General features: G+C 30.6%; 1 protein-coding gene across 2 annotated transcripts in view; it reads right to left on the bottom strand.

Annotated features, from left to right (window-relative positions):
• Agps (alkylglycerone phosphate synthase) overlaps positions 1–25260 on the bottom strand; it is a 141603-nt gene that overhangs the window by 36656 nt on the left and 79687 nt on the right. For both annotated transcript variants that reach the window (XM_026391997.2, XM_077802919.1), the window contains exons 11-15: positions 24724–24851; positions 14810–14861; positions 8618–8694; positions 6615–6727; positions 2044–2113 (exon numbers count right to left, since the gene is read on the bottom strand). In XM_026391997.2, the coding sequence (XP_026247782.1) occupies positions 2044–2113; positions 6615–6727; positions 8618–8694; positions 14810–14861; positions 24724–24851 (440 nt within the window). The remainder of the gene's footprint in view (positions 1–2043; positions 2114–6614; positions 6728–8617; positions 8695–14809; positions 14862–24723; positions 24852–25260) is intronic.

Here is a 25260-nt window from a genome sequence, read left to right as displayed (position 1 = left end):
GACAGGAATCTCGTGTCTTGCTTTCTTCTGTATCCCTGGCAGCAGAGAGAGTGCCTAAGACAGAACAGGAATTCAAAGATTTCTCCCGTGAATGGAGTGTCTATCCAGGAAAAATCTACGTACATATAGAGAAGACTAATAGAATAGATTTTTACTGTCTTAAATACCAAATTAACCAATATCAAAAATTGGTCATCAAGATGGAAGAAGTAGAGGGACAGAAGTTGAGAGGGAGTGGGATTAAAATAAGCAAGTATTTTCCTTTCTTCAAGTCAACTTTTCTTTAAAAACAAATTCCAAAAATAGTGTCTCTCTCCTTGAGGTTGACAGATTAGTCAAACGTAGGGAAACAGAGGGATTTCTGCTTGGAAAATATTTTCTAGCTTACAAGATGTAATATTTATATTACAAGTAACTTATACCATTTGATTTCTTTACCCAGAGCACAACTGTCATCACAGCTAGAAAGATAGATTCACAAGACCACAGAATGTAAAGATTTGAAGAAAAAAAAGTTATAAGGCAGAAAAATCAATACAGGTTTTAAATTTGCACTTCCCCTAAAAAGAATCACTTTGACTCTACTAGTGGTTGGCAGGGGGAAAAAAATGCAACTACTGATCTAAAAGGGTTGTTTTTCTCTTATGAATTCATTTATTCAGTAAACATATATCTGAACATGTAACAATGGCACTGTGCCCTGGAATTTTTTAAAAACATGAAACAAATAAATCTAGGGGAAAAATCCCTAATTTGCTTTTGACTCAGTTTTAACATTAACTGGAAACTTAAATTAAGACATTTACCCCAAACTGTATGTACACTGTACTTGCTACAACTGTATTTCATTTTCTAGAATTCTGAATTCAGTATTATAAGAAAATGATCAATACCCTTTGTTGAAACAACAAACAAAATTTTATCTATACTCAAAATACTTTCTATGAGAAGAACCGTGGATACTGACAATTTATGGATGTACACATAATGCATAAAACCTATTATCATTCATGATCTGTACATTCCTTAATCAGAAATCTTAACACAGTGGACAGGCAATAAATATATTTTTCCCCATTGGCACCACTAGGTGGGGGATAGAAAGGCACAGGACTAACAATATACTTCAAATTCACTGCAATTTTATAATTTAGATCTTAACTAGAATTAAATTCTTTCTAAAATGAGAAAATATTAATTCAAGCTTTCTTAAATAAGTAAAACCAAACTGTATATAAGTTTTTGTATTTCCTTCCAAACAATTTCTAACTGAAGAATTAGAAAACTTAGTAGTAAGGAAGCCAAATTCTCAATAGAGTAGCTGAGAAACGACCTTTTAGAATAAGATCATTCACATTAAATAAGAGGCAATATTTAAAAAACAAAACAAAACAATACTAATCACCCGGGAAACAGCAGAAAACAATTAAGAAACCTGAGTTTATTAGAAAATAGAAAGAAAAAAAAACACTAAATAAAGGAAGAAATAAATTTCCAAAGAACAATGTCATGTAGCATAGATTTAAATATGACTAATGAAGTTTCTAACATATATTCCATAAAAATCTATAATCAGAAAAATTTTAGTGCTCAAGTACACATAAATTATTTATTTCTAAATAGTAATAATCACTAGTGAACCAATAACTACTTGGAATTAAGTTAAATATCAATTTTTAAAAAGAAAGATTTATATACATAAAAAACAGATTATAAATTAAGTGAGGAATGCTGCCAAATAAAACAGCTTGATTCTAACAAGGTAATGTTAGGAAAGGCATGTTCAATGTTCAGACAGAGAATGACTCCATTCTTTTAAAAGAAAAGACAGACATTAAATCATTTTTAAGTTACTCAAAAGCATAATTTGGTTTAAATGGGCTTCTGTAAAACCACAGCTACTGTAGGATTCATGTAAATGATGTGCTTAATTATCATATCTTAAGATGTTTAAGAAACTTAAAACTATGGTTTCATTCAAAGTAGGAAAGATTATTACTTGCAATGTAAATTAAATGACAAGGGAAATATGATGTAACCTACTCGAATGTATGCAATGACATAGGTCAGCAAATATCCTCTCTGCCCATTATCTTCTCCAGCTGCCAATCCACTGTGATTAAAGAACAAACTGTTAATACATTTTAAATGAACCACTAAAAAATATATAAACTAACCAAACTGATTTGATATCTAAAGAAAACTGCTTTTCCAGATTACATCTCATTTTTATCTTAATTTCATTTATATCAAAGAGATATCAAGAGAATAAGTTTAGACAAAAATCTAAAAATATTTTTAATATTTCAGTCTAGTCATTAATTTCAAAATTTATTCACCACACTAATAAAGATGAGTTATATTACTTTTCATATTCTCAAAAATAGCAGAGAATTAGTCATGAAAAATAGCTTAAATAAGCTTAATTCTCACATGCATAACAAGACACTTAAAAATTCTTATTTTATTATTAATATAGGCTGAGTATCCCTAATCTGAAAATCTAAAATCTAAACTATTCAGAACTTCCTGACTTTCTATTCTGGATGGATAAACACAAGTTAGTGTTAAGGAGTAGCAGACTTGACAGAATAGCTCTAGTCTAGAACTACTTGAGGACGGGCTATAATGAAATGCAGGGGACTGTTTGTATTAATAGAATGTTTATAAACAAGAAAGAAGCATTGCTGAAAGTGAAAAGTAAGAAAACACAGAAAAACAGTTCTGGGTTGGATGTGAGGTTGTAGGTAGAGAGCCAAATAAAGTCCTCAAACAAAAGGAACACATGTCAGAACACTGCAGGGACAAGTGCTTGGAGGAAAACAGATGAACCCATAACTCACGTAGATATGAAACAGTCAAGATTAAAACCAAAGGAGAAAAAACGCTATAGATCTAGAAAATACAAATGGTTCATCTTGGAACTAAAAGTAGAAGGAAAGGAGATAAGAGTGAAGCCTAAAAAAGGGTACAAGATACCTGTGCTAGGAATCTTTGAGAAGGAGCATGCTAAATATGTTAGGTGGTGAGAAGTAACAGGTGTGAATAAATATTCAGTTGGCCTATCTCTGTTAAGTACGGTTGAGAAAAAGTCCTTCTTTCCTCTCCCAGACAAGACATTTCTCTTTAGATTCTCTTCTAACATCTGGTGATGGTTTCTGTTTCACACTGGGATCCAGTGGGACAAACCACACAGAAACATGCATTGTTTTACTTAAAGTAGGAAGAGATTGAAATTGGATGTCCATTCTAAATTCATAAACCCCAAAGGAGAAAAAAAGTCAATTTGGGATTCTTTTCAAGTCATGTTTTCTAGCAAATTTAGCGTTTTAGAATTTTTCTTTATTTTTTTAAGTTTTTAAAACTGTCAATCTTCTAGTCTGAATTATCTTAAGATACAATTGTGTCATACAACATGAACACAATCACTTATGTAACCACTACAAAAAAAATACTATTTAAATTAAAGTAGCTTTAAAATTTTAAAGTAGCAACTTCCATCCCTTATTTCTGCTCTTTGCAAATTTCAGACATCAATTCATGGTTCTTGAACAAATTTAAAGCTATTTCATGAGGAAGCACTGGGAAGACTAATGAAAGAGGAATGAGACAATCATTTATATAAAAGGGCCATCTGGTAAACCTAATCACTCTCATGTTGAATTATGTTAAACAACTTAAGCACACTTTAAAAATAATGATAATATATTACCTTAAGTTCTATGGTAAATGTCAAAACACCTGTCATGAGTGCTGACAAGTAACATTTATTCTCCTCAGTTCTTAGAAAAGTAAAAGCGTTTAGCCAACAAGGATAAACAACCAAGGTACGATGATTATTCAAAATTTGGTTACTAGGCTGTGTTGGGTCACATATGTTCAAAGGTATTTAACAGTGTCGGAGTGGAGTGGAAGATAAAGAGACAAAATGGCTAAGATAACATGTATTCTAGATTGTTCAGAGTACTTCATTAAAAGCAATCAACTTTAGCTAATAAGGTAATGGGAATACATGACAAAAGGAAGAAAAAATAATGGACAGATTAATAAAGCCCTAATTAAAAATTAAATACATGAACTAAATTAACATATAAAAACTTTAGCAGAAAAAAAGTTGGTGGTGCCTTCCTCTAAATTGTTATGCAGAAGTGACTGAGGATTCAGGGTTTTCGGAGTGGCACCTTAAAGAAAAATATCCCTGAGTCTTCAATAATTAGAACCAAAAAAAAAATTTTTAACAGAAAACAAGGGGGCAGTCAGGACCTCTGATAGAAAATCAAAATAAGATATTTCCAAGTTTAAAAAAAAAAACAAATTCATTTTCCTAACTGACAATATGGGTTGCTCAAAACCAAAGATTTCTGCATCTAAATGAAGGAACCTAGGAAGAAAGTACATTAAGAAATTAATTGTAATGTAACTAAAAAGGAACAAATAATAGCAAAAACACGAGACACCAATTTGAGCCAATGTTTTTAACAGTTTATCTCTGCTTTAAATTAATATCTCATTTACTATAATCTATTTTTAATGGATAAATCTGGTAGAAGTGTTATTTGGAGTAAGCAAAATGTTGGAATTAAACCAACAGTTCTGGAGCTTTAGTATCAATGTCTGGCAAGCTGAACCCTGTATCTAAAAGAAGATTCACTCTTATTTATAAGCTATAAATTGATGGTGTGATGTGAGAAAACAAACTCGGCATTACTGACATGCCTGAAATTGATTACTGAAGCAAAACTGATAATATGGTTCTGAAAAACCATCTAAAGATTAAAATACTCTGTCTTACAGGTAATAGGCATACAAGAATTAGGAAAAAAAAAGATATCAGGGAAAAATACAGATCTTGGCTTCATCAATTCATTCAACAAATGTTTAGTCAATTTCAAGTATGTTCCAAGTATCAAGAGTGAGGTCCAGGAACAGACAAATCATGCCTTATTAAAAAAATTAAGTGTAAGACAGAATGGGCACTTTTTATCAGCAATGGGTACTTTTTATCATCTAACAGGAAATGTGACACATTACTTACTAGTAAAGATTTGCTAGTTACTCTGAATTTTAATTATAATTATTGATTCTACAAAGTAGATTTCCTCTGTGTGTGTGTTAGGAATGTAAGAACACTGGGAAAAAACTAAGCAAATCCAACCCTATAAACAGTGATCCAAAACATTATTAGAAAATGTCTTCTTACATTTCCCTACAAGTCCTTCTGAAAAATTTTATAGTCCCAATTAAATACTTAAATATATTTAAAAATTTTAATGCTTCAGTTTCTAATATTAAAGACCAGAGCAGAGATAAAATGTTGTCATTAAAATTTACTTATCACCTATGAGTACCTACTTCCTAAGCAGTAGGTATACAAATAATGCCAAATTCCTTCTGCGCAGGGAAACATGCATATTTTAAAAATGCAAACAAAAATGAGATGACCTGAAAGCCAAGCAATTTGATCATTAAATAAATCTTTATAGCATAATTATCTTTAATTAATTTAGTTAAAACATCAGTAATTCCAAAAGGTAACATATAAAAACTTTAGCAGAGAAAGTTTAAAAGATTAATGAACTTTATCTGTTACTAAAGAAAATTAAAATTCTACTTGCCAGTTTCAGAATAGGGGGAAAAATGTGAGAGTCTAATTTTTAATATTCAAAACCAGTACAACAATAAACTAAAAGTTAAGCCCAAGGTTATACCCTTTTCCACTCTGACAATACTTCACTTCAACATTGTTCAGACAATCCTGGAAGTAAAAAGCTAGTTACATATTAAAGTGTGTGTGTGTGTGTGTGTGTGTGTGTGTGTGTGTACAAGTGGGATACTCTAAAACACACAGCTCCAAATTAAGTGTTCAATTGTTGGCTTAGAAGGAAAAAAAGAATAAAAGTATTAGAAAGAACTCAGACTAAGCATAATGTGTATGCTATATTTTAACACTGAAACAAACAAAAAAGTAAGACTAGTATCCAGAAAACTGATAATTTATGTACTTAGAAAAGAAAAAATGTAGTCCTGATAAATGGCATTTCCACTATAGTTCTCATTGATCAGTCTGATAATCCATCAAGCAGACAGACAAAAACCACCCTATCATTATTCAGTTGGTTATAGATGTGAAATGTTTTCTGTTTCTTTATACCAGCACAAAACTGTAAATGACACGGGGTGGAGTGTAGACAATTTGTCAAATACCAGGGATTAAACTTAATTTCCTTTTAAAAATACACTAATAGCATGTTTTATATATACACTATTTTCACTGAAGAGTAACATGACAATAAATTTTTTTCCTACTTTACCACAACAAATATGAAATTGGTATTAGTGCAAACGACCAATAAAATAATATTTATATACTCCATATATAATTAGATAGATAGAGCAATCAATCTAACTTCTTACAAATTTTGGAAGTAAATCAAAACAGTATTTTAAATTTACTATCATAAATTAACAGAAATTTAAAATGAAATTTAAATTAATAACTGCCTAGAGATATGCAGTCTGTTTATAAACATTACAGTTTGGTGCATTAATAACTGGTTGGAGATATTAGAATTCTAGCTTATTATTCTCTTGGCATTAAGAACTTAAAGACATACCCAAATTTTGCAGCGATGTCATATACTTGTTTTTCATGTTGAAGAACCTTCTCACGGTCCCCCTCAAATAGTAATGTGGCTACACTTAGCTGATTTGGATCAAATCCTTTAAACTTAAAAAAAATATATATTTTATTACAGATGAGTTTAACCTTGCAAAACAATAAATCAAAATGCATTTGCTCTTTCCTTCTGGTCTGAGTTCAAATACACCAAGTTTTTAAAAATTGAACTTCGGAACTTTAAATTTCAATCAATAAGAATGCTTAATGCACCTATGCAGGTCATTACAACATAAAACTATAGAGCATACAAAAAACATTTTATATGTATTCCATGGTTTTAATCATATAAAACCATGTATGCCATGGTTTAAATCAAATGTCATATTGATATATAAATATAACAAATTAACAGAATTATAATAAAGAATTAAATAAAAACTACAAAATAATAAAGTAGCTAGTTATAGGGGGGAACACAACAGTACCCTTACATACTAATAAGAACTTCTTATTAAAAAATACTTTCAAAAGAGATCTTAAACATAAAACTAAGAGAAATAATCTTATAAAGAAATATATAACTTCATTAGGAAAACATACCTAAAAAATATAAGTAAGATTTATGTTCCTGAATGCATAAACTAAACATTACAAACCTATATATTACTCTATTCTGAGTTTAGTAAGAACCCCAGTGGACTGTTGAAAATGAAGAGTTTCTAAAATTTTTTCTAGAATAGAAAAGAGGTAGGTGACAGTAACCTCAAGGAAAATTCTGAATAACAAGAGGGAAAATCAGACCTACAACAATTAAACCCATTTAATTTCTCAAGAACAAAAAGCTCACTTAAAAATATGCATTCAGGGACTGAGGATGTGGCTCAAGTGGTAGCACGCTCACCTAGCAAGCGTGGGGTACTGGGTTCGATTCTCAGCACCACATAAAAATAAAATAAAGATATTGTGTCCATCTAAAACTAAAAAATAAATATTTTTTTAAAAAATGAATTCAAATGGAGTTTGTTTATTTGATAAATACTATGAGAAGATGTGTTGGTTATGGCAAATCAATAAAAGAAGAGGGATTAATTAGTTAATGGTGCTGACTCAACTGGTTACCAACTGGGGGATCAGAAGGTGAAGATTACTTTAGATTTTTACTTCACATCATAAAATTGAAATAAATTAAAGTGTAATAAGGAAAAATTTTAAATTCTCATTCAACACAAAAGAGAAAAGCAAATGGTCATAATCATAGGTCCAGATGAACGAAGCTTCTAAGCTTAGAAGGAATTAAATAATTACAGAAAAAGCTTAAAAAATTTGAAGTTTTAACACCAAAAAGAAAAATCTCTTTTTAAATGGGAAGTACTGGACTGAAAACATTTATTTACAAAATTTACAACAAAGGATCTCTAATAATTCCTCAAAGAGAACATAGCAGAGGAAAAAAAGGAATCAATCACCTTGGCAAAATAATCATATTCAACTAACTCAGAGAAAAATTACATCTAGAAAATATAAAGAAATGTTTTGTCTCACTGATTTTGAAGAACATCATCTAAAACAAAGGACTATTCCCCTCCCAATAAATTTAAAACATAAAAAAGCAACAAGAACAAAAACCCATATGCAATAATAAGGCCACAACAAAAAAATGACACACATTTTGCTGCCAGTACTATACACTGGTATATGTTTTAGGAAAGCAATCCAGCAAAGTTTAAATAAAAATTCATACTCTTAGAAAATGTGCATTAGACTGTTCAATGAATATTATTTTTAGAAACCTCAAAACTAGAAAAGGAAAATTTTTGAAAATGACTACATGACTGATTTAATATTATTCCAATATGAAAAACAATAATTATAAAATGTACACAGCAACTATTATAAGAACAAACATCCTTATAATAGGCGTCTGTGAGAGGAAGAAGGCAGGAAACCAAATTAAAATCCCAAGTATTTAAACATTTAGCATTTTATAAAAATTCTTACCTTTGTAATATAAAACTTTTTTAATCCATCCAAAAATGATGTAAAAATAGAGGAAACCTGAGGTTTAAGAGCATGACCTGAGAAAAAAGTTTCTATATTAAATTAATAGCAAATGATATTTTCAGAAGATTAAAAGACTAGTTAGTAGCCTAAAAGTGAAAGTTTTATGACTTTAACTTTTAAATCTATATTATGTATATTTATATTAAGAGCTTCATCTTTTCTTTTCCCTTCTTTCAAAAATCACAACTTTTTATTTACAAAACCCATTCTGTTTGTTAAATTCAAATTACCACATGTAATTAATACTACACATAGTTTAGGTCATCTTTCAATGATGTATTTTATACATACTAAAACTAGTTCATTAATTTTTATTTTATTAAGAACTCCCAATGGTGGCTGGTTTTACTTTTATTTTTCTAATTATACAGAAACCACTCAGAAGTATAACCAAATAAGGAGTCAATGCAAAGTTTAAGGTTGTTTCTTAATTAATTCTTAACTCATCGCGAATTCTTGGCATAAAACTAGCAATTGCTTTCTTAATCACACCCAGAGAGTTAAAATTGCCAAAATAACATAAACGGTGTCTCAGAGTCTGTTAAATTAACATCTTTGCCTGCGGATTAAGCTTAATTGAGTGAAAACCTTTTACTGTTTCCCCATTGTTTTCAAAGAGTAGCAACTTCAACTTCCATGACTGCTACATTTAAGAGTCATGCATCTGGCTTTAATGTTATGAGCCCAATTCAGAAAAATATGGCAACCATTTATATAAAAATTTTATAAAGAATTTTAAAGTCTTTACTAAATCTAAAATCATATCCAAAAAAAGATTAATTTTTTTAAAGCCTTTCAAGTTTGAAGGATTTTGTTTGTTTTTAAAGAGCAGGACTTCCCTCTAAAATAAGTACAAAAGCAAACATTTCTAAAACAACTATCACTGATAGTCTATTTTTCTGACCCACCTATTTTTTTAATTGAAATTATGAATCTGTGATACTACAGTTTTGCTGTCTCTAATAGGAAACTGTTAAAAGGACACGTAACATAAGTCTTAACCAGGAGCTAATAGAAATTCATGCTCTGAGGCATTAAAACAACCCCCCGCTGCCCCAGACACTCCAAAAGAACTGCAGATTAGATGGAGATCCACCTGGCAATCCTTTTGAGCTACTGGATCAAAAGTAGTTATTTTTTTCTTTTTTTATTGTGAACTATCAGAGATACTTTTCCAGAATAACCAGTGCTTTTTGATATAATTTTTAGCATGATTTAAGTTAGAAATAACGTATCAACAAAACACTTCCTGCACCAAATGGAAGTCATCCTATCTAAATAACAATTAGAAATAAACTTGTAAACATATGTTGAGTATGTGTTGTGTTTTTGCAAAATGGAAATTGCTATTCATATAAAAGTTTTCTCATTCATTTATCTTTACACAATGCATAAGGGATCCAAATGTTAGTGCTCCAATATGAAATAATCCTTACGGGTAAATAATCCACTGACATTTATTAGTATAATTTCCATTACATCAGTAGCAATTTGTCACACACATCTCCAATATTAAGTTGACATGATAGTTTTAAAGAATAAATTATTGCAAAAGAGACACTGACTTTTGAGTCAAGCATTAGTATTACTTGGAGGATATTGTTATCTTTTACTTTTTCTTAAATTAATGCTACCTATGAGATTAATTATACTCTAAACATATTTCAGCTAGTGTTTTATCTTTTATAGTAATTTGGTTTCCAAATAGCTTGACAGTGCATTTTTTGTTCCTACAATTTGAATTAATTAAAAAGGATATATTAACTATGTATGTTTCAAAGAAGTGGTTTGAAACAGTGTAAAAAGTATTGGGCTTTGGATTCAAACTAAATTAGTTCAATCTCAGCTCTACCAAACAGGACTTGAAGACTTTGGTTAAAATACTGAGCCTTGAATTGTTTTTAAAATGGGAATACCACCTTGAAGAACAGTTGTGAGGAGGGATTTCATAAATTATACTAAGTTAATGTGCTTAGCAATGTGCTACGAGCTATTTAGGATATGCTTACCTTCTTTACCAATGCAATGATTAATGTTCAAATAACAACTAAATGCCTGTTATGGCTAGGAATGATAGTGCAAACCTGGAATCCTAGCTACTTGAGAGACTGAGGCAGGAGGGTTGCAAGTTTGAGGCCAGTCTAGGCAAATAATTAAGATCCTGTCTCAAAAATAAAAATAAAAAATAAAGGAATATGGATGTAGCTCAGTGGTAGAGCACTTGCCCTGCATGTGCAAGAAAGACCCTGGGTTGATCCATAGAACCACAAAAACACAAAATTTAAAAATGCCTACAATGTGATAAATGCAAGAAATTTTAAAAATTACTAAAATACATCCTCTAAAATTTGAGAAACCTTGATCTACAGAGGAAATCCATAGATCATTTTAATATACTGAAAACAGATAATCTAAATATAATGTAATAGGGGTTTTACTACAAGAAGAGTTGGTATTAAAAATATTCACCATTTGTGAATAAGGCTTATGCTTTATTAATCAGTATGACACAAACACTAAAAATAAGCAGGCTATTGTAGGGTCTGAATTGCTGTGCTAAGCATTACTCTTTTAGTTGTTCATCACAAGGTCATGACAATATATATAGAAGGAAAGACTTCAAAACAAACTGAAGAATCAAAAAGACTACAGCCAACCAAGAAGCATAACCAGATCTGTAATTCAAAATAAATACTATGGTGGCTAAATAAAAAGCAGAAGGGAGACATGATCAGTACTATAAAGAATTAAGTCCTACCATAGAACTAGAAGGGACTATGTGAGCATGTTTCTCGGTATATAATGAGAATGTGGAACACAGATGGCAGACAGCCAGAAAGACCTTTTCCTTAAACTCTCATTTTACTATTCCCTGAGGACCTTAAAAGAGCGCACTATAGGGATACGGCCACATCAATGATTATAGCGGCACAATTCACAATAGCCAGACTGTGGAACCAACCTAGATGCCCTTCAATAGATGAATGGATAAAAAAAATGTGGCATCTATACACAATGGAGTATTATGCAGCACTAAGAAATGACAAAATCATAGAATTTGCAGGGAAATGGATGGCATTAGAGCAGATTATGCTAAGTGAAGCTAGCCAAGCCCTAAAAAACAAATGCCAAATGTCTTCTTTGATATAAAGAGAGCAACTAAGAACAGAACAGGAAGGAAGAGCATGAGGAAAAGACTAACAGTAAACAAAGACGAAAGGGAGAGAGAAGGGAAAGCATATGGAAATGGTAGGAGACCTTCAATGATACACAAAATTATAAGAGGTTATGAGAGGCAAGGGGGAGGGAAAAAAAGGGAGAGAACTGAACAACAGCAAAGGAGGTAGGGAGGGAAGATGGGAGGGGAGGGGAGGGGAGAGGGGATAATAGGGGATAGGAAAGGTAGCAGAAGACAACAGTCACTAATATGCCATTATGTAAAAATGTGAGTATGTAACAGATGTGATTCTGCAATCTGTATTTGGGGTAAAAATGGGAGTTCAAAACCCAATTGAGTCAAATGTATGAAAGATGATATATCATGAGCTCTGTAATGTTTTGAACAATCAATAAAAAAAAAAGAAAAAAAGAAAAGCAATGGGTCATCAATAGTAATTCAAATAATGATTCAAACAGTTTTAATTTTTAAGTGATAATTGTAAATATCTGGGGGTATAATTTGAGCTTTGAATTCAAGTATATATTATACACAAAGAGCATGCCCAGCATCTTAAATATTTCTTGTATTTTTTTCCCAGTGAGAAGAACTCTGTCATTTTCATCAACAAAGTTGATAATTACATTAACTGAAATAGGTCAGGCACAGAAGGACAAATGCTGCAAAATATCACTCTTTCATGGAGACTGAAAAATTGATGGCATAGAAAGTGAGAGTAGAATATTAGTTAGTACAGTAGGGGAGACAATGTTACAATTGAATATTAGAAAAAAAAGTTCTGATGTATTTTTGCAGTTTGTGAGCAGAGTTAAATATTACAAAATCTGGGTCTGGGGTTTAGTTCATTTGGAGAGTGCTTGCCTAGCATGTGTGAGGCACAGAGTGTGATTGTCAGCACCATATTTAAATAAATAAATAAATAAATTTAAAAAAAAAACCTCTCATTTTAAATTGCTACAAAACCCAATTATAAAAAAAAAACATGGTCAGAATTATAGTTTCAAAAGATGCCTATGTCTAACATAATGTACTACAACATCATCACATAAATAGTTAATAATTTTATTAATTATATACATGGCTCTATAGATCTCCAAAAGCAAGCCAAACATACTAGAGCCTTGATTTTCATTTGACTTAAATATCTCATTATTTATAGGACACAATTATCAACTTTTGTTTCTTAATACTATAGTATGTTGAAAGTAATTTATTAAAGAAGTAATTGTGAATAAAAAGAATCTAATTTAAAAAATGAATTCTTGATATAAACCTGACTTTCCTAGTTAAGTTTCTACATAACTATAATATTTTTCCCTATATTAAAACCTAAGCAACTTTCAGACATGACAAACAAAAGCCTGCCTTTCAGGGCTGGGGAATAATTCAGTGGTTCAGTTCTTTCCTAGCATGTGCAAAGCCCTGGGTTCAATCCCTAAACTACAAAAAAAGTAAAATAAAACAAAACAACAGCAACAACAACAATAAAATCTGCCTACCTTAGCCTTTGGTATTTATTACTGAACAATAATTTCCATAATTTTAGGAACTGATTTTTTTTTTTTTTTGTACCAGGGATTGAACTCAGGGGCACTCAACCACTGAGCCACATTCCCAGCCCTTTTTCATATTTTATTTAGAGACAGGGTCTCACTGAGTTGCTTAGGGCCTTGCTAAATTGCTGAGGCCAGCTTTGAACTTACAATCCTCTTGCCTCTGTCTTCTGAGCTGCTGGGATTACAGCACCACCATGCCCGGCTCAGGAACTCTTTTGATGGTATTTAAATTCTACAAACTCAAATCCCAAAGTAAATTTCAGCACGTGAAAAAAAATATGGAAGCAATAAAACTAGAATTGAAAACATGATTAATAAATTGTATCAAAAGTTCAATAATTTAGATATATAGGTAGAAAGGAAAAATGTTTTTGGATCCAAATACCTACTGAATTCTTCACCCCAAGAGCCCAATGGCACCTTAGATACAATCCATTGTAATATATTTTTCCCCAAAATCGACCATTTTTACTTCAACTCTTCCCTTTATTTAGCCTTCCACATCTAATTAGCTACCTGATTTTTAAAAATCTATCCTCTACTCTATTTCCATTATTTCTACCTTACTCATGGGTCCCAAAATTTGCCTCTTGAGCTGTTTCATGTCTGTACCCTTCTAATCCACCCTGAGCAAAACTGCCAGAATGAGCTTTTGAAATGTAAAGATGATTTTATTCCCTCCACAAAGAAATCCCACAGCTTACAAGATAAAATACAAATCTATTCTGCAAAGCCCTAAATGACCCATGTAGCTTTATTTCATATGACAAGCCTTGTCCTACCCTCTATTTGAGGTAAACAAAATGATTCCCAGTATCCTAAAACATGTCACTGAGGTTTCATAACTTTGGGGGGCGGGGGCAGGGAGGCAGCCCTGGGTATTGAACCCAAGGCTTTGTGCATACTAAGAAAGTACTCTAACCCTGAACTATATATGCAGCTTCTTTTTTAAATTATTGTTGTATTTTGAGATGGGTCTCAATAAGTTGCTCAGAATGCCCTCAAACTTTTGATACTCCTGCCTAAGTCTCTTGAAAAAAATTCGTATTTCTGTTTACAAGTGAATGAGTGTGGTAAGGAAGAAATAATCTCGAGCAAACTTCTATTTATCTTTTAAGACTTTGCTCAAGTATCACTCTCCTTTAAAAGTCTTTTCTGACTTTCAACTCCTAGGTTGAACAAAATCAAATAGAATCAACTGTTCCTTCACTTAAAAATCTATACAGGATCCAATGCAGTCTTCTTTCATAGTCTCTCCAACACTACTGAACTCATTCATTTATGTAACTGTCTGAGAGAGCTTCCTGAATGGCAGGAACTATGATATTTATCTTTCTAGTGCTGAAAATTTTTAGAATAAATGAGCATATGTTAAAATTATCACTCCTTACTTACCAAACTGAAACTGCTGGTTGTCCATGAGGCGAATAGATGCAGGAGCACATCTCTGTTTAAAAAGAGAAGAATGTGATATAAGTTTAATACAATAAAAAGCTAGATGAGTAGAATATGAATATTTTTCTATATTTAAGAGATTAAGAGCTTACTTCCTAAAAATATACAGAAGAATTTTTTATACAATTCTATGAAGATAAATAAAACATCTGGCTTTAATAGATTAATACATACTACTATATCTTTAATTTCTGCAATAAGATGTGCTTATGTCTAGCAAAGACCTATGGAAATGCCATAAAAGAAAACTGGGCTTCAAGGTGAACTGATTTCAAGATGGATTATTTTAGAACAAAGTAGAAATTTTTAAGACTAAATACAGTTAATTCAATAATTATGTGTTTATGAACTAGTTATGTTAGGTTCTTGTAACACTTTTAAAATGAGGAACATGGAGGTGAAATTTTTCAGGAGACAAAGCACTAAAATGTTGTCTGTGTCACAATTCTACGAACTGAAATTCTTTCTTTTTATCTCTTCTCATAACCCATTTTAAATATAACAACCATCCATTTTCTTGATTTGCAAGTCCTGTCAAGGTTACTTGTATGAAAACAGTGATGAAATTCTGAAGGATAAGATAATGTATTCGAAGAATAAAAACTGCACTAGTGTTGTAGTTATTTAGGCACATACTACAAGTAGCAAGTAAAGAAAACCAAGGAAAGCAGATACAGGCTAAGTAAGCATTCCTAACCCAAAAATCTGAACTCCAAATTACTCCAAAATTACTAACTTTCTGAGTTCCAACTTCCCAGACTTGGGGGCATTTGGATTTCTGGATTAGAATATTCAACTGGTAATGTCTATGCAAATATTCCAAAGTCTGAAAATCTCTAAAATCTTAAACATCTCTGATCCCAAGCATTTTGGATGAGGGATATCACCAACCTATATTTATATTTATTTGGTAATGATAAAACATCACAATACTAACACTAGCAAGGTTCACATTAGGTGTAATTTCTCCATATTCATGTGAGCTGAACCTTAAATGGAATTTTTTATTTTCTATACAAATTTTCTACATGGCTAATGTTTTAGGGGCTGCAGTTGTAACTCAGTGATACAGCGCTTGCCTAGTATGTATGTGTGAGGCACTGGATTCCATCCTCAACACCACATTAAAAACAATAAAGGAATTATGTCTATCTACAACTAAAAGGGGGGATGTTTTTATACCATAAGTCTGACAAATGCTATATATTTTTAAGCATTTATCTTCTGAGTAGTATTTATCAAAACAATTTCTAGCAACATAAATTTCTGAAACTCAGAAGAAACAATACACAATAGTAACATACAATACACATTTTATTTTACCCAATAAAATGACTAAATGTTTCTTATTTTGAGAGATTCAATTTATTTACTCAGTTTTCATACTAAAAATGAGGTAAGTAAAGTTATTTTTTAAAGTTACTTCCAAGTCTAAAGAAACAGTATTAGATAATTTTATATACACATCATAACAATAACCCACCACCTTATATTATTAAGAATCACAGTTTCCAAGCTACTGTCATGTCTTTATTTCATATAAGAAACAACACTATCAAGATAGCAGAACTGATATTACCCCCATTTTACAGAAAATAACACCAGAATCAGTGAGGGTAAAATATTTGCCCAAGGTCAGATGACTGTTAAATAATAAAGACAGAAGTAAGACCAAGATACCTTGGGTCCTAGATGAACGTTATTTCAAGTATATCACACATCCTCTAAAAAAATCACTTAAAACACATTCACACAAAGCTTCAGATTCATATTTTAAACAATAGCTACATTAAAATTATCTTATTTGCTATTTTCTGAATTTATTAAGAGTATAATAATTTTTAAAATACATTTACAACCTGAGTAATTTCAAATCTTGGTTTAAAAATCTTTGTAGTTTGGCTTATGCTTCTAAAAATGCTACCAGTTTCCAAAATACTAAAAGAAAATCCATTTTCTTCATATGTACAAATCTAAAATGTTTTTAATAAAATGAGTACATTGACTTCTAATAAAACATATGAAGCATGAGTAGACCAAATTTCTGTTCTCCATAAAATAAACAGAATATCCATATAACATATATATTTATATGATGTCTTATATATCTAATAAAATATAAAAGAATTCAGAGCCATTTTTCATTTTTAGAATAAAAACATTTTAAACTCCTATCAACAACTTGTAAATACCATATCTTACTTGCAACCAGATTCTACTTCACCTGTATCAATATCAGGTGTTCTTAATGAAAACAACCAACATAAACACATCTGTATCAGAAAACGGGAAGAAAAGATATTACATTAAATAAATTTCTATTGGTACTAAATCTGTAAAGCAATTGAAGTACAATATGCAGATTCTGATTAAATATTAGTTTGCAAATACTCTCTATAAAATATATTTGAGGGACAAGTGGAATAATTTAAATAAAGAATTGTAATTAGCTGGCATTAGAAAATTACTGCATAGTTTCTTAGATATGATAATGGTACTATTCTATTTCAGGAGATAGATGCTGAAGTGTTTAGAGGTCAAGGGTCATGATGTCTGTCACTTAATTTCCAATGGCCTAGACAACATATATATATACACAAAGAAAAATACTGTAAAAAACTAATAATTGCTGGATATACAAGGTGGATATACAGGTGATTGCTGTGCTATTCTTTTAAATGTTTTATATGTTTTAAGTTTCCAAATTAAAGAACTGGAAAGAGAGCTAATAAAGTTTCAGGGCACTTGCTATACACACAGCTACCAATATTCAGTTAAACTGACTGTGATTTTAACTATGATGTTTGACAAGTGAGTCACATAAACTAGTTAGTACACTATTCCCATTTACATTGAGGAAGTACAGTATATGAGAACAGACCATTATAAAAGAATAAGCAAGCAGCTAAAAAATGTATTCTAAATAACATTTACTTTTCTGAAATTATCAAATGCAAAGCAAGAGCTTTAAAGTTTCATATTGTAATCGTGCCAGGGTTTTCAAAGGTTGCTAAGTAGAGTTTTCAGTTACTGTCATATTCTGATAAGTAAAACACTCAGAAATTTAAAAAAATAATCTAAATTAGTTTGTGATTCTCTGGCAACTAATAATTTGTAAATCGTGTTATTCTACATATACAAAAAGCTTATTTACAATTTGAAATAATTAAAGTCATTGCAACTAATTAAATAGAAGTTTCTATAATCAAAAGATTAAAATAATGTTACTATTCTTAAAAAACAACATTATTCAATCTGATATACTCTATGTTTAAGATTCGATTATGTCACCATTGCTTTAAAACTAACTAGGGAGGTTAAAAGCACTCAAAAGATTGCCTTTAGAAGTAGAGACAGCACAAATGCTAATAACTGAAAATCTAAATTCATTACTACACTATTGTAATATGCTGGACTAAGAATACTATATTCCACAGATAAGGAAAGGGGGATAAAAGGCCCTTCAGTAAAAGTGACCTCTGCTGGTAGGTGATCAGAGCTAACCTGAGAGGAAATCTTTTAACTAATTTTAATAAGTTAATTAAAAAAAAATTAAAAGAATTTAACAATTCTCCAAAAAAAATTGCTCACTCAAATGGGAGTTAATGGAATAAATTATATGCACTTACTAGGATCTCTCATGTATCCTGACTGGTACCTGAGTATACTTCATAGTTAGTAAACAGTCAAAAAAAACTATCAAAAAAAAAACCTAACTAATGAAAGTATATCTGTATCTTTATTTCACTTGGACATTTTAGAAATAAATAATCACTCTGACCTTAAAATATAGATATAAGATGAACTAAGTGAAAGTGCTGGCAATTTCTTCCCAGGATGCTACAACCAGGAATTTACTTGAATATATAACCTAATAAATAAAAAATAATCATTCTGTTGAATCTTATTTTACTAAGTATTGGTAGTATTTTCTGCACTAACTCAAGAACCAACAGATTTCTTATCCAACAATTTTATTTTTTTAAAAAAGTCCCTATATAAAACACACCAAAAGCTGTCTGTAAAATTTATTTTTCTGGCACTAAGTCATGCTTTCATTTGTCATAGAGAAAATCATAATTTGCATTTCAGATGATATACATATATCATTTGGGAAGATGTCTCTTAATTATCTAGCTATTGGCAAAAGAAATTCAATGCTAACATACATTTCAAATGTCTGCAGCATATCTACTACTCTAACTTTTTACGGATAAACTATAAAAAGATTAGCACTGAATGGTCCAGTATCTGGAACCACAGCTAAGGAATGAGTCATCGTTGAACTAATAAGGTTTATTTATTCAAAACATAAATCAAACTTTCTGTCTAGAACACCCCAAATTCTTCAGTCTAAACACTATATCAGAGATAGTGAATTTATCTCATATTGCATCAGAAGCAAATACTTCAATACTAAACCCCATGTGCAATGCCATACAAAAATTTAAAAGGAGAATTTATCATGATATGCAATATTCTTAGTGATTACCAGGAGAGGAATCCCATCCACTTAACTTGCATACTATCCACTGCACTATGTGTGCGTTGCACTAAGAACAGAGCACTTCAAAAGGCAATGATAAAATTAATAAAAATAAAAGTTTAAAAAAAAGGCTGAAAGAAATCTATTGAGTAAAAATATCTAGAAATAAAAACTTTAAATGTAGACAGATTCTTCCTCTAACTTTTAAGTCAGAGTTGATATTATAGATGAAATCATATAATATTTACGACTATTACAATTACTGGCTGGTCATATTGGAAATGACATACTAGCTTACAGCTAAGAGTCTTATTGTAAACAAGAAGATCTTTATATTTTAAAGACAATTATCTCTTAGTTTTTAAAAATGAAATAATATACATTATTGTGTGAATATTTCCTTCCACTTATATTAAGGGAAAGGCCAAAAGTTAGGGTCAGTTTCCTAATTATAATTTTTATTTTTTCACTTTAATAAAAGTAAAATAACTTGCTCTGAGTGGCTTCTGATAGAGAGTCTGTCTTATAGTTGTCCTCATTTTGCCGGATTACACAATAAAAAATTCAATTACCAAGCATTAATTAGGGTTATTCTTTCTACACACAAATATATTTTAAATGACAATTCCATCTTCTATATGTAATAAATATTCCCAAGAATTACTTCTGAATATAAAGAAGTTTAAAATATTTTACAAAGTTATGTGGTAAGCCTAACTCCTTTCAATTTATTTGAACCCCTGCAGGATAAATTTTTACAGAAAATTCAAGATCTATTCTTTCCTAAATTATGATCTAAGGTCACCAGGAAAAAATACCAATCAGTTTAAAATTGTTTAAAATAAAAATGCTGGAAAGTAGAAAAGGCTACTCTTTGTCAAAAAGTAATGAGACGAAAGGCTATCATTTACCCTGTAATTCTAAAAATCTAGTTCTGATACTGAGAAACACAATTTTCAAGGGAATGAGTAGAATCCATCACAAACATAGTCAGATTTTCCTCTTACTGAAACAGATGCTCTTTTCTCAATATCATAAGGTATAAATCCTAAATATTTTTTAAACAAATACCATACACACACACACACACACACACACACACACACACACACACACAAACTGTGCTTTTAAGCTTGTTTCAACATTCAGTTTTCCTTCAAACCATGTATAGACATGTCCACTATCATTTCCAGAAAAACAAGAAAGGAGAATAATAAAATGTTACATCTGACAATGACACTGATTTAAAAAAAAAATCATGTTTCCCCTTCTTTAGAGGCTACTATAACAAATCTATTTTCTAAGAAAGTCTTAAAATTCACTTACCCATTTACTGAGTAAAGTTGGAGATTATACTGAACTGCCACTTATGAGAAAGAATCACATTAATCTTCCACTAAATCTTCCTTTCTAGCTCCTCATAAGACAGTGAAGTATTGAAAGAGGGCAATTCCTCACATGGGCAAATGAGAGAAACCTTAGTAGAATCCTTCTGCTGCCAGTGTATGGTAGCTTATTTATTTCCCTCAGTAAGAATAGTAATAAAAAGTATACACAGAGTCCACTTTGCTATTTGTGAACAATCATGTGTACTCATTTCCAAAAGATACTCATCCAAAATACAGTTTCCCATTCCAAAAGCAACTTGAGTCTGAAAATACTGCAAAAATTGAAGTGCTTTGAAATGACAGTGAGGAATTACAAGCAAACAACTCATTATTCAATCAAGAATTTGGCACAATTATAAACCATGTAGCATCTATTTTAATGGATCTTAATTTGCCTGCTATCAGCAGAAATTCCAAATCCCAAATTGAACAATGACTAGTGCCAATATCTGATAATTTTCTCACTTTTTCTGCCTGAGAATACTGTTACAAAGGAAAGCAGCAAATAGTATCTTACTCTTGACATATGAGATTTGCACACTCTGTAAATTGATATGCAAATATCCCTAAACCTTTATACAATCCTTTATCCATTTCCAGGTAAACATTTAATGCTTTTCTACTACATATCATAAGAGAAGTAATATACTTAATTTCCCAAAATAATGTAATATCTCCAAATTGAAGTAATGGTTCTTAGCATCTTTATAATGCATAAGCGCAATATTCGAGAATAAAATATTGTCTCTCCAGACTTTTGAATCAGTTCTAAGACCACAGCATTTGTCTCTAGAGATTATCTACTACTAACTACACGAAACCAAACTGTCAAAACTATCAGAAAAGTGCTTTCTTTTTGACTTGCTTTTTAATCACAGGGTGGTACTTTCTATTAATCATTACCTTTATTTTTTATTTAATTTTTTTAGTTTTATTGATTTTATTTTTTTTAAATACATGACAGTGGAATGCATTACAATTCTTATTACACATATGCAGTAAAATTTTTCATATCTTTGTATATAGAATTTGTTCACGCCAATTCATGCCTTTATATATGTACTTTGATTTTTGCATTACAATTCCTATTACACATATATACCACAATTTTTCATATCTCTGTTTATATATAAATTATGTTGACACCCAATTCAAGTCTTTATACATGTACTCTGGATAATGATGTCCATCACATTCCACTGCCCTTGCTAATCCCTTGCCCCCTCCTTTTCCTCCCACCCCTCTTCCCTATCTAGAATTAGATAAATTCAATCATTACTTATTTAATCCAAGATATACATGCAGCATAATTTTGTATAGTGAATTCTAAGAATTTTTGAGTATCCTAAGAACGTTTTTAAATATATAAAAATACAAATTTTACACATTTACACAAGAAAAAGAAAAAAATCTATCACCCACTATTCAATGGCACAGGTAACTCCTCTTTTATCACTTTCTATCAGGAGCGTCACAAATTGTAACAAACACAGCACCAGACTGCACCGACCATGTATGTTTAAATTTAACATTTCCATTCTAATGAAATCATAAACTTAAGATTTTGATTCACCTGTACATCACTTCTTGTGATGAAATGTAACATAGATTTACATATATTTATAATGTGCAAAAGTTGATGGAACACTCAGGAAAGCATAAAATGTGTACACATCTACTCCAAAGATCGCATAGTATTTTTTAATGAGTCAACTGAATCTGTGTTCTTATAGTGCATATATCATGAAGGGACAGTGTTGAGTAAACATGATCTCACTGAGGTCTTTTGTTTAAAAACAAAACAAAACAAAAACAAATAAGGGCTGGGGATATAGCTCAGATGGTACAGTACATGCCTCTCATGCATAAGGCCCTGGGTTCAGTCCCCAGCACCACAAAAAAAAAAAAAAAGAAAGAAAGAAAAAAAACTCAAACTACTTTTATAACTATAATTTTTAAAATTCTAATTTGGCATTCATATTTATTTTGCCATAAAATGGAGGAAATAATAATAATTAGAAATATGTTGTTCAAACCTTGAACAAGAGATAATATAAACTGTATCTTTAATGAGCTTTTTGGTGGGAAATTGTCAAGCTAGATAAAACATGCAGGGGAAATAAAAGAATTTAACACATAAGGTAGATTATAATTCAAAGTGAAAATATCTGAATAAAAAAATCACTCATTAAGATCTGAAATTAACAAGAATACAGAATTTATTCTGAAAATTCTTTGATTTTGTTTTTAATTGATGAACTTCCCATTCTTCTAAGGTATCAACTCATAAGCAAAACTGTAAAGCTCTGTACACAGTTTCTTTGCTTCTTAATACTTCAGGTAGCTTTATATGTATATAAAGTTACCATGTTTTCCTTGGTCTTCAAAAGTGATGGAAATGTTTTACACACATGCATCAGAACAACTTGAACTTCATTTCTTATACATTATTTTAGCACAAGAAATACTATTTACTCCTAAAACTTATTTCCATGCCTCCTTAATATTCCTGCTTTAAATATTACTGCCAATAATCATTTTGGTAAATGTGATGTCATATTATATACTCTAGCTGCCTAATGACAATATAGTATCATCAAGGTTGTAGTGAATTAGGGCTTTTAGGTAAAAATTTCAACTGTCAATATTTATTTCTGCATTAACACCGAAGTAACCTGTCACAGTCCAAAAATGTTCACCATTATTTCTTTTTAAAATCTTCTCTCCACCCCAAGAGCAGATAGACAATAATCAAGATTAAGGGGCCTATGCTAAGTCTAGCAATCTAACTGTGATAAATAAGCTTCTTGAAAACAGATGAAATTCTTGAAAATGCAAAATTAACAGAATGGTGTCTCAGAAAGCAAAACTGAGCATATGCGATCAAGAGTACTAGAAATGGTATACACACACGTGTGTGTGTGTGTTGATAATTTCCTTTAAACACCAATAGTGGTTGTCTTGGGATGGTGGGAAGATGAAACTATTTGCCATTTTCCCTTTCAGTATCTTACAAAGTCCAAGATGAAGACAGACTACTTGTTAGTTATTTTCATTTGTTTATCAGACTCCCTCCACCTGGAACTGAGAAACTGGGTCACACTGAAAAACTCCCTTGCTCACAAGATTCTATTTAAATATGGATGACAGTAAGTATTAAAGAGCTCTAGGAGTTTAAAGAAAAAGGCTAAGTACATACCCTTAACTTCCTTCCTGCTGAGAAATGTTGAGAAAGAATTACAAACTATTCCGGTTCAAACAATGAACAAATGCCTAGAAAAATGCAGGAATTTCCATACTAATACATAGAATACAGAAATATGATTTCTAGGCATTATCTAGTCTTTTGAAAAACACTTAACAATATATCTCTTTTTAAGGGAGAAGAAAATGGGAATTCTTTTTAGCTTATAGTTAAACATATTGTTTTATACTATATTATTTTATATTACTTAAACAATAGCTTAAGTAATATTATAAAACAAAGTAAAGCCTAGCAGCATATTCTATTTACTGATGGAAGTCTAATTGTCTACATTTCATTTCTAAATTTCAGGGTCACTGATATTCAGACATTACTCTAATTTCAATAAATGTCTTAATTTAAGATAAATTAAAAATCACTTTAATCACAAAATATCTTACCCAACGATAACTTAAGAAATAGAATATCCAATAAAAGGCAGAGTCATTCAAAGCCACAATCCAAGTACATATCTTACCTTGGCTTAAAATCACACATCCCTTTTTAAACCACAAAATAGGTGTGATAGCAATATAATTACTGAAAGTAATAAACTGCACTTAAAGGGGTGATTTTATAGCACTATCCTTTCATAGAGAACTGGGTAAAAATCACAAATATAATACAACTGAATATGAAGATTACTTATAACATTTCCACAATTACGCAGCAGAATTTTAAAAGTATAAATATATTTTCTTATTATTTTTGTTTTTGTTTTTGTTTTTGTTTTTACCTGTTTTGCAATTTCTCTTAAACAGGCTACTCCTTGTTCAAAATTAGGGAAAGCTACCGAGCCATACTTTTGGTATTCAGGGATTGGTCTGATTTTTATTGTAGCTTCTGTTATTACACCAAGAGTTCCTGAAAAAGAAGGGGGAATAATCCAATATATCACATGACAATTTTCTAAATCATATTTAAATCTATTTAATCTATTTATTCTTTTAATTTATTCTATTATCCATATTTAAATCTATTTAATTTATTCTCTTTGGGGAACAAAGGCTAACCAAGTCTTTTTAGATAAACAATTAAGCAAATTTTATAATTTCAAGAAAAGTTTTTAGAATAGACTTTTTTATTTACATACAAATATTTTAAAGTAACCTCTAAGAGGGTTACTTTTAAGTGGATTTTAAAAATATTACAACTTACTAAAAGAAAAAATTTTGGAAAAAATACAGGTTTTTATATTTCATCTGTTTTAACACAAAAGTATATTTGATATGTGTGCCTGTTTTTACTATGAAAATAATTTATTGGGGCAAAA

The sequence above is a fragment of the Urocitellus parryii genome, chromosome 1 (genome assembly GCF_045843805.1).
Source record: "Urocitellus parryii isolate mUroPar1 chromosome 1, mUroPar1.hap1, whole genome shotgun sequence".
Taxonomy (NCBI): domain Eukaryota; kingdom Metazoa; phylum Chordata; class Mammalia; order Rodentia; family Sciuridae; genus Urocitellus; species Urocitellus parryii.
This window is presented reverse-complemented; position numbering and strand designations above follow the sequence as displayed.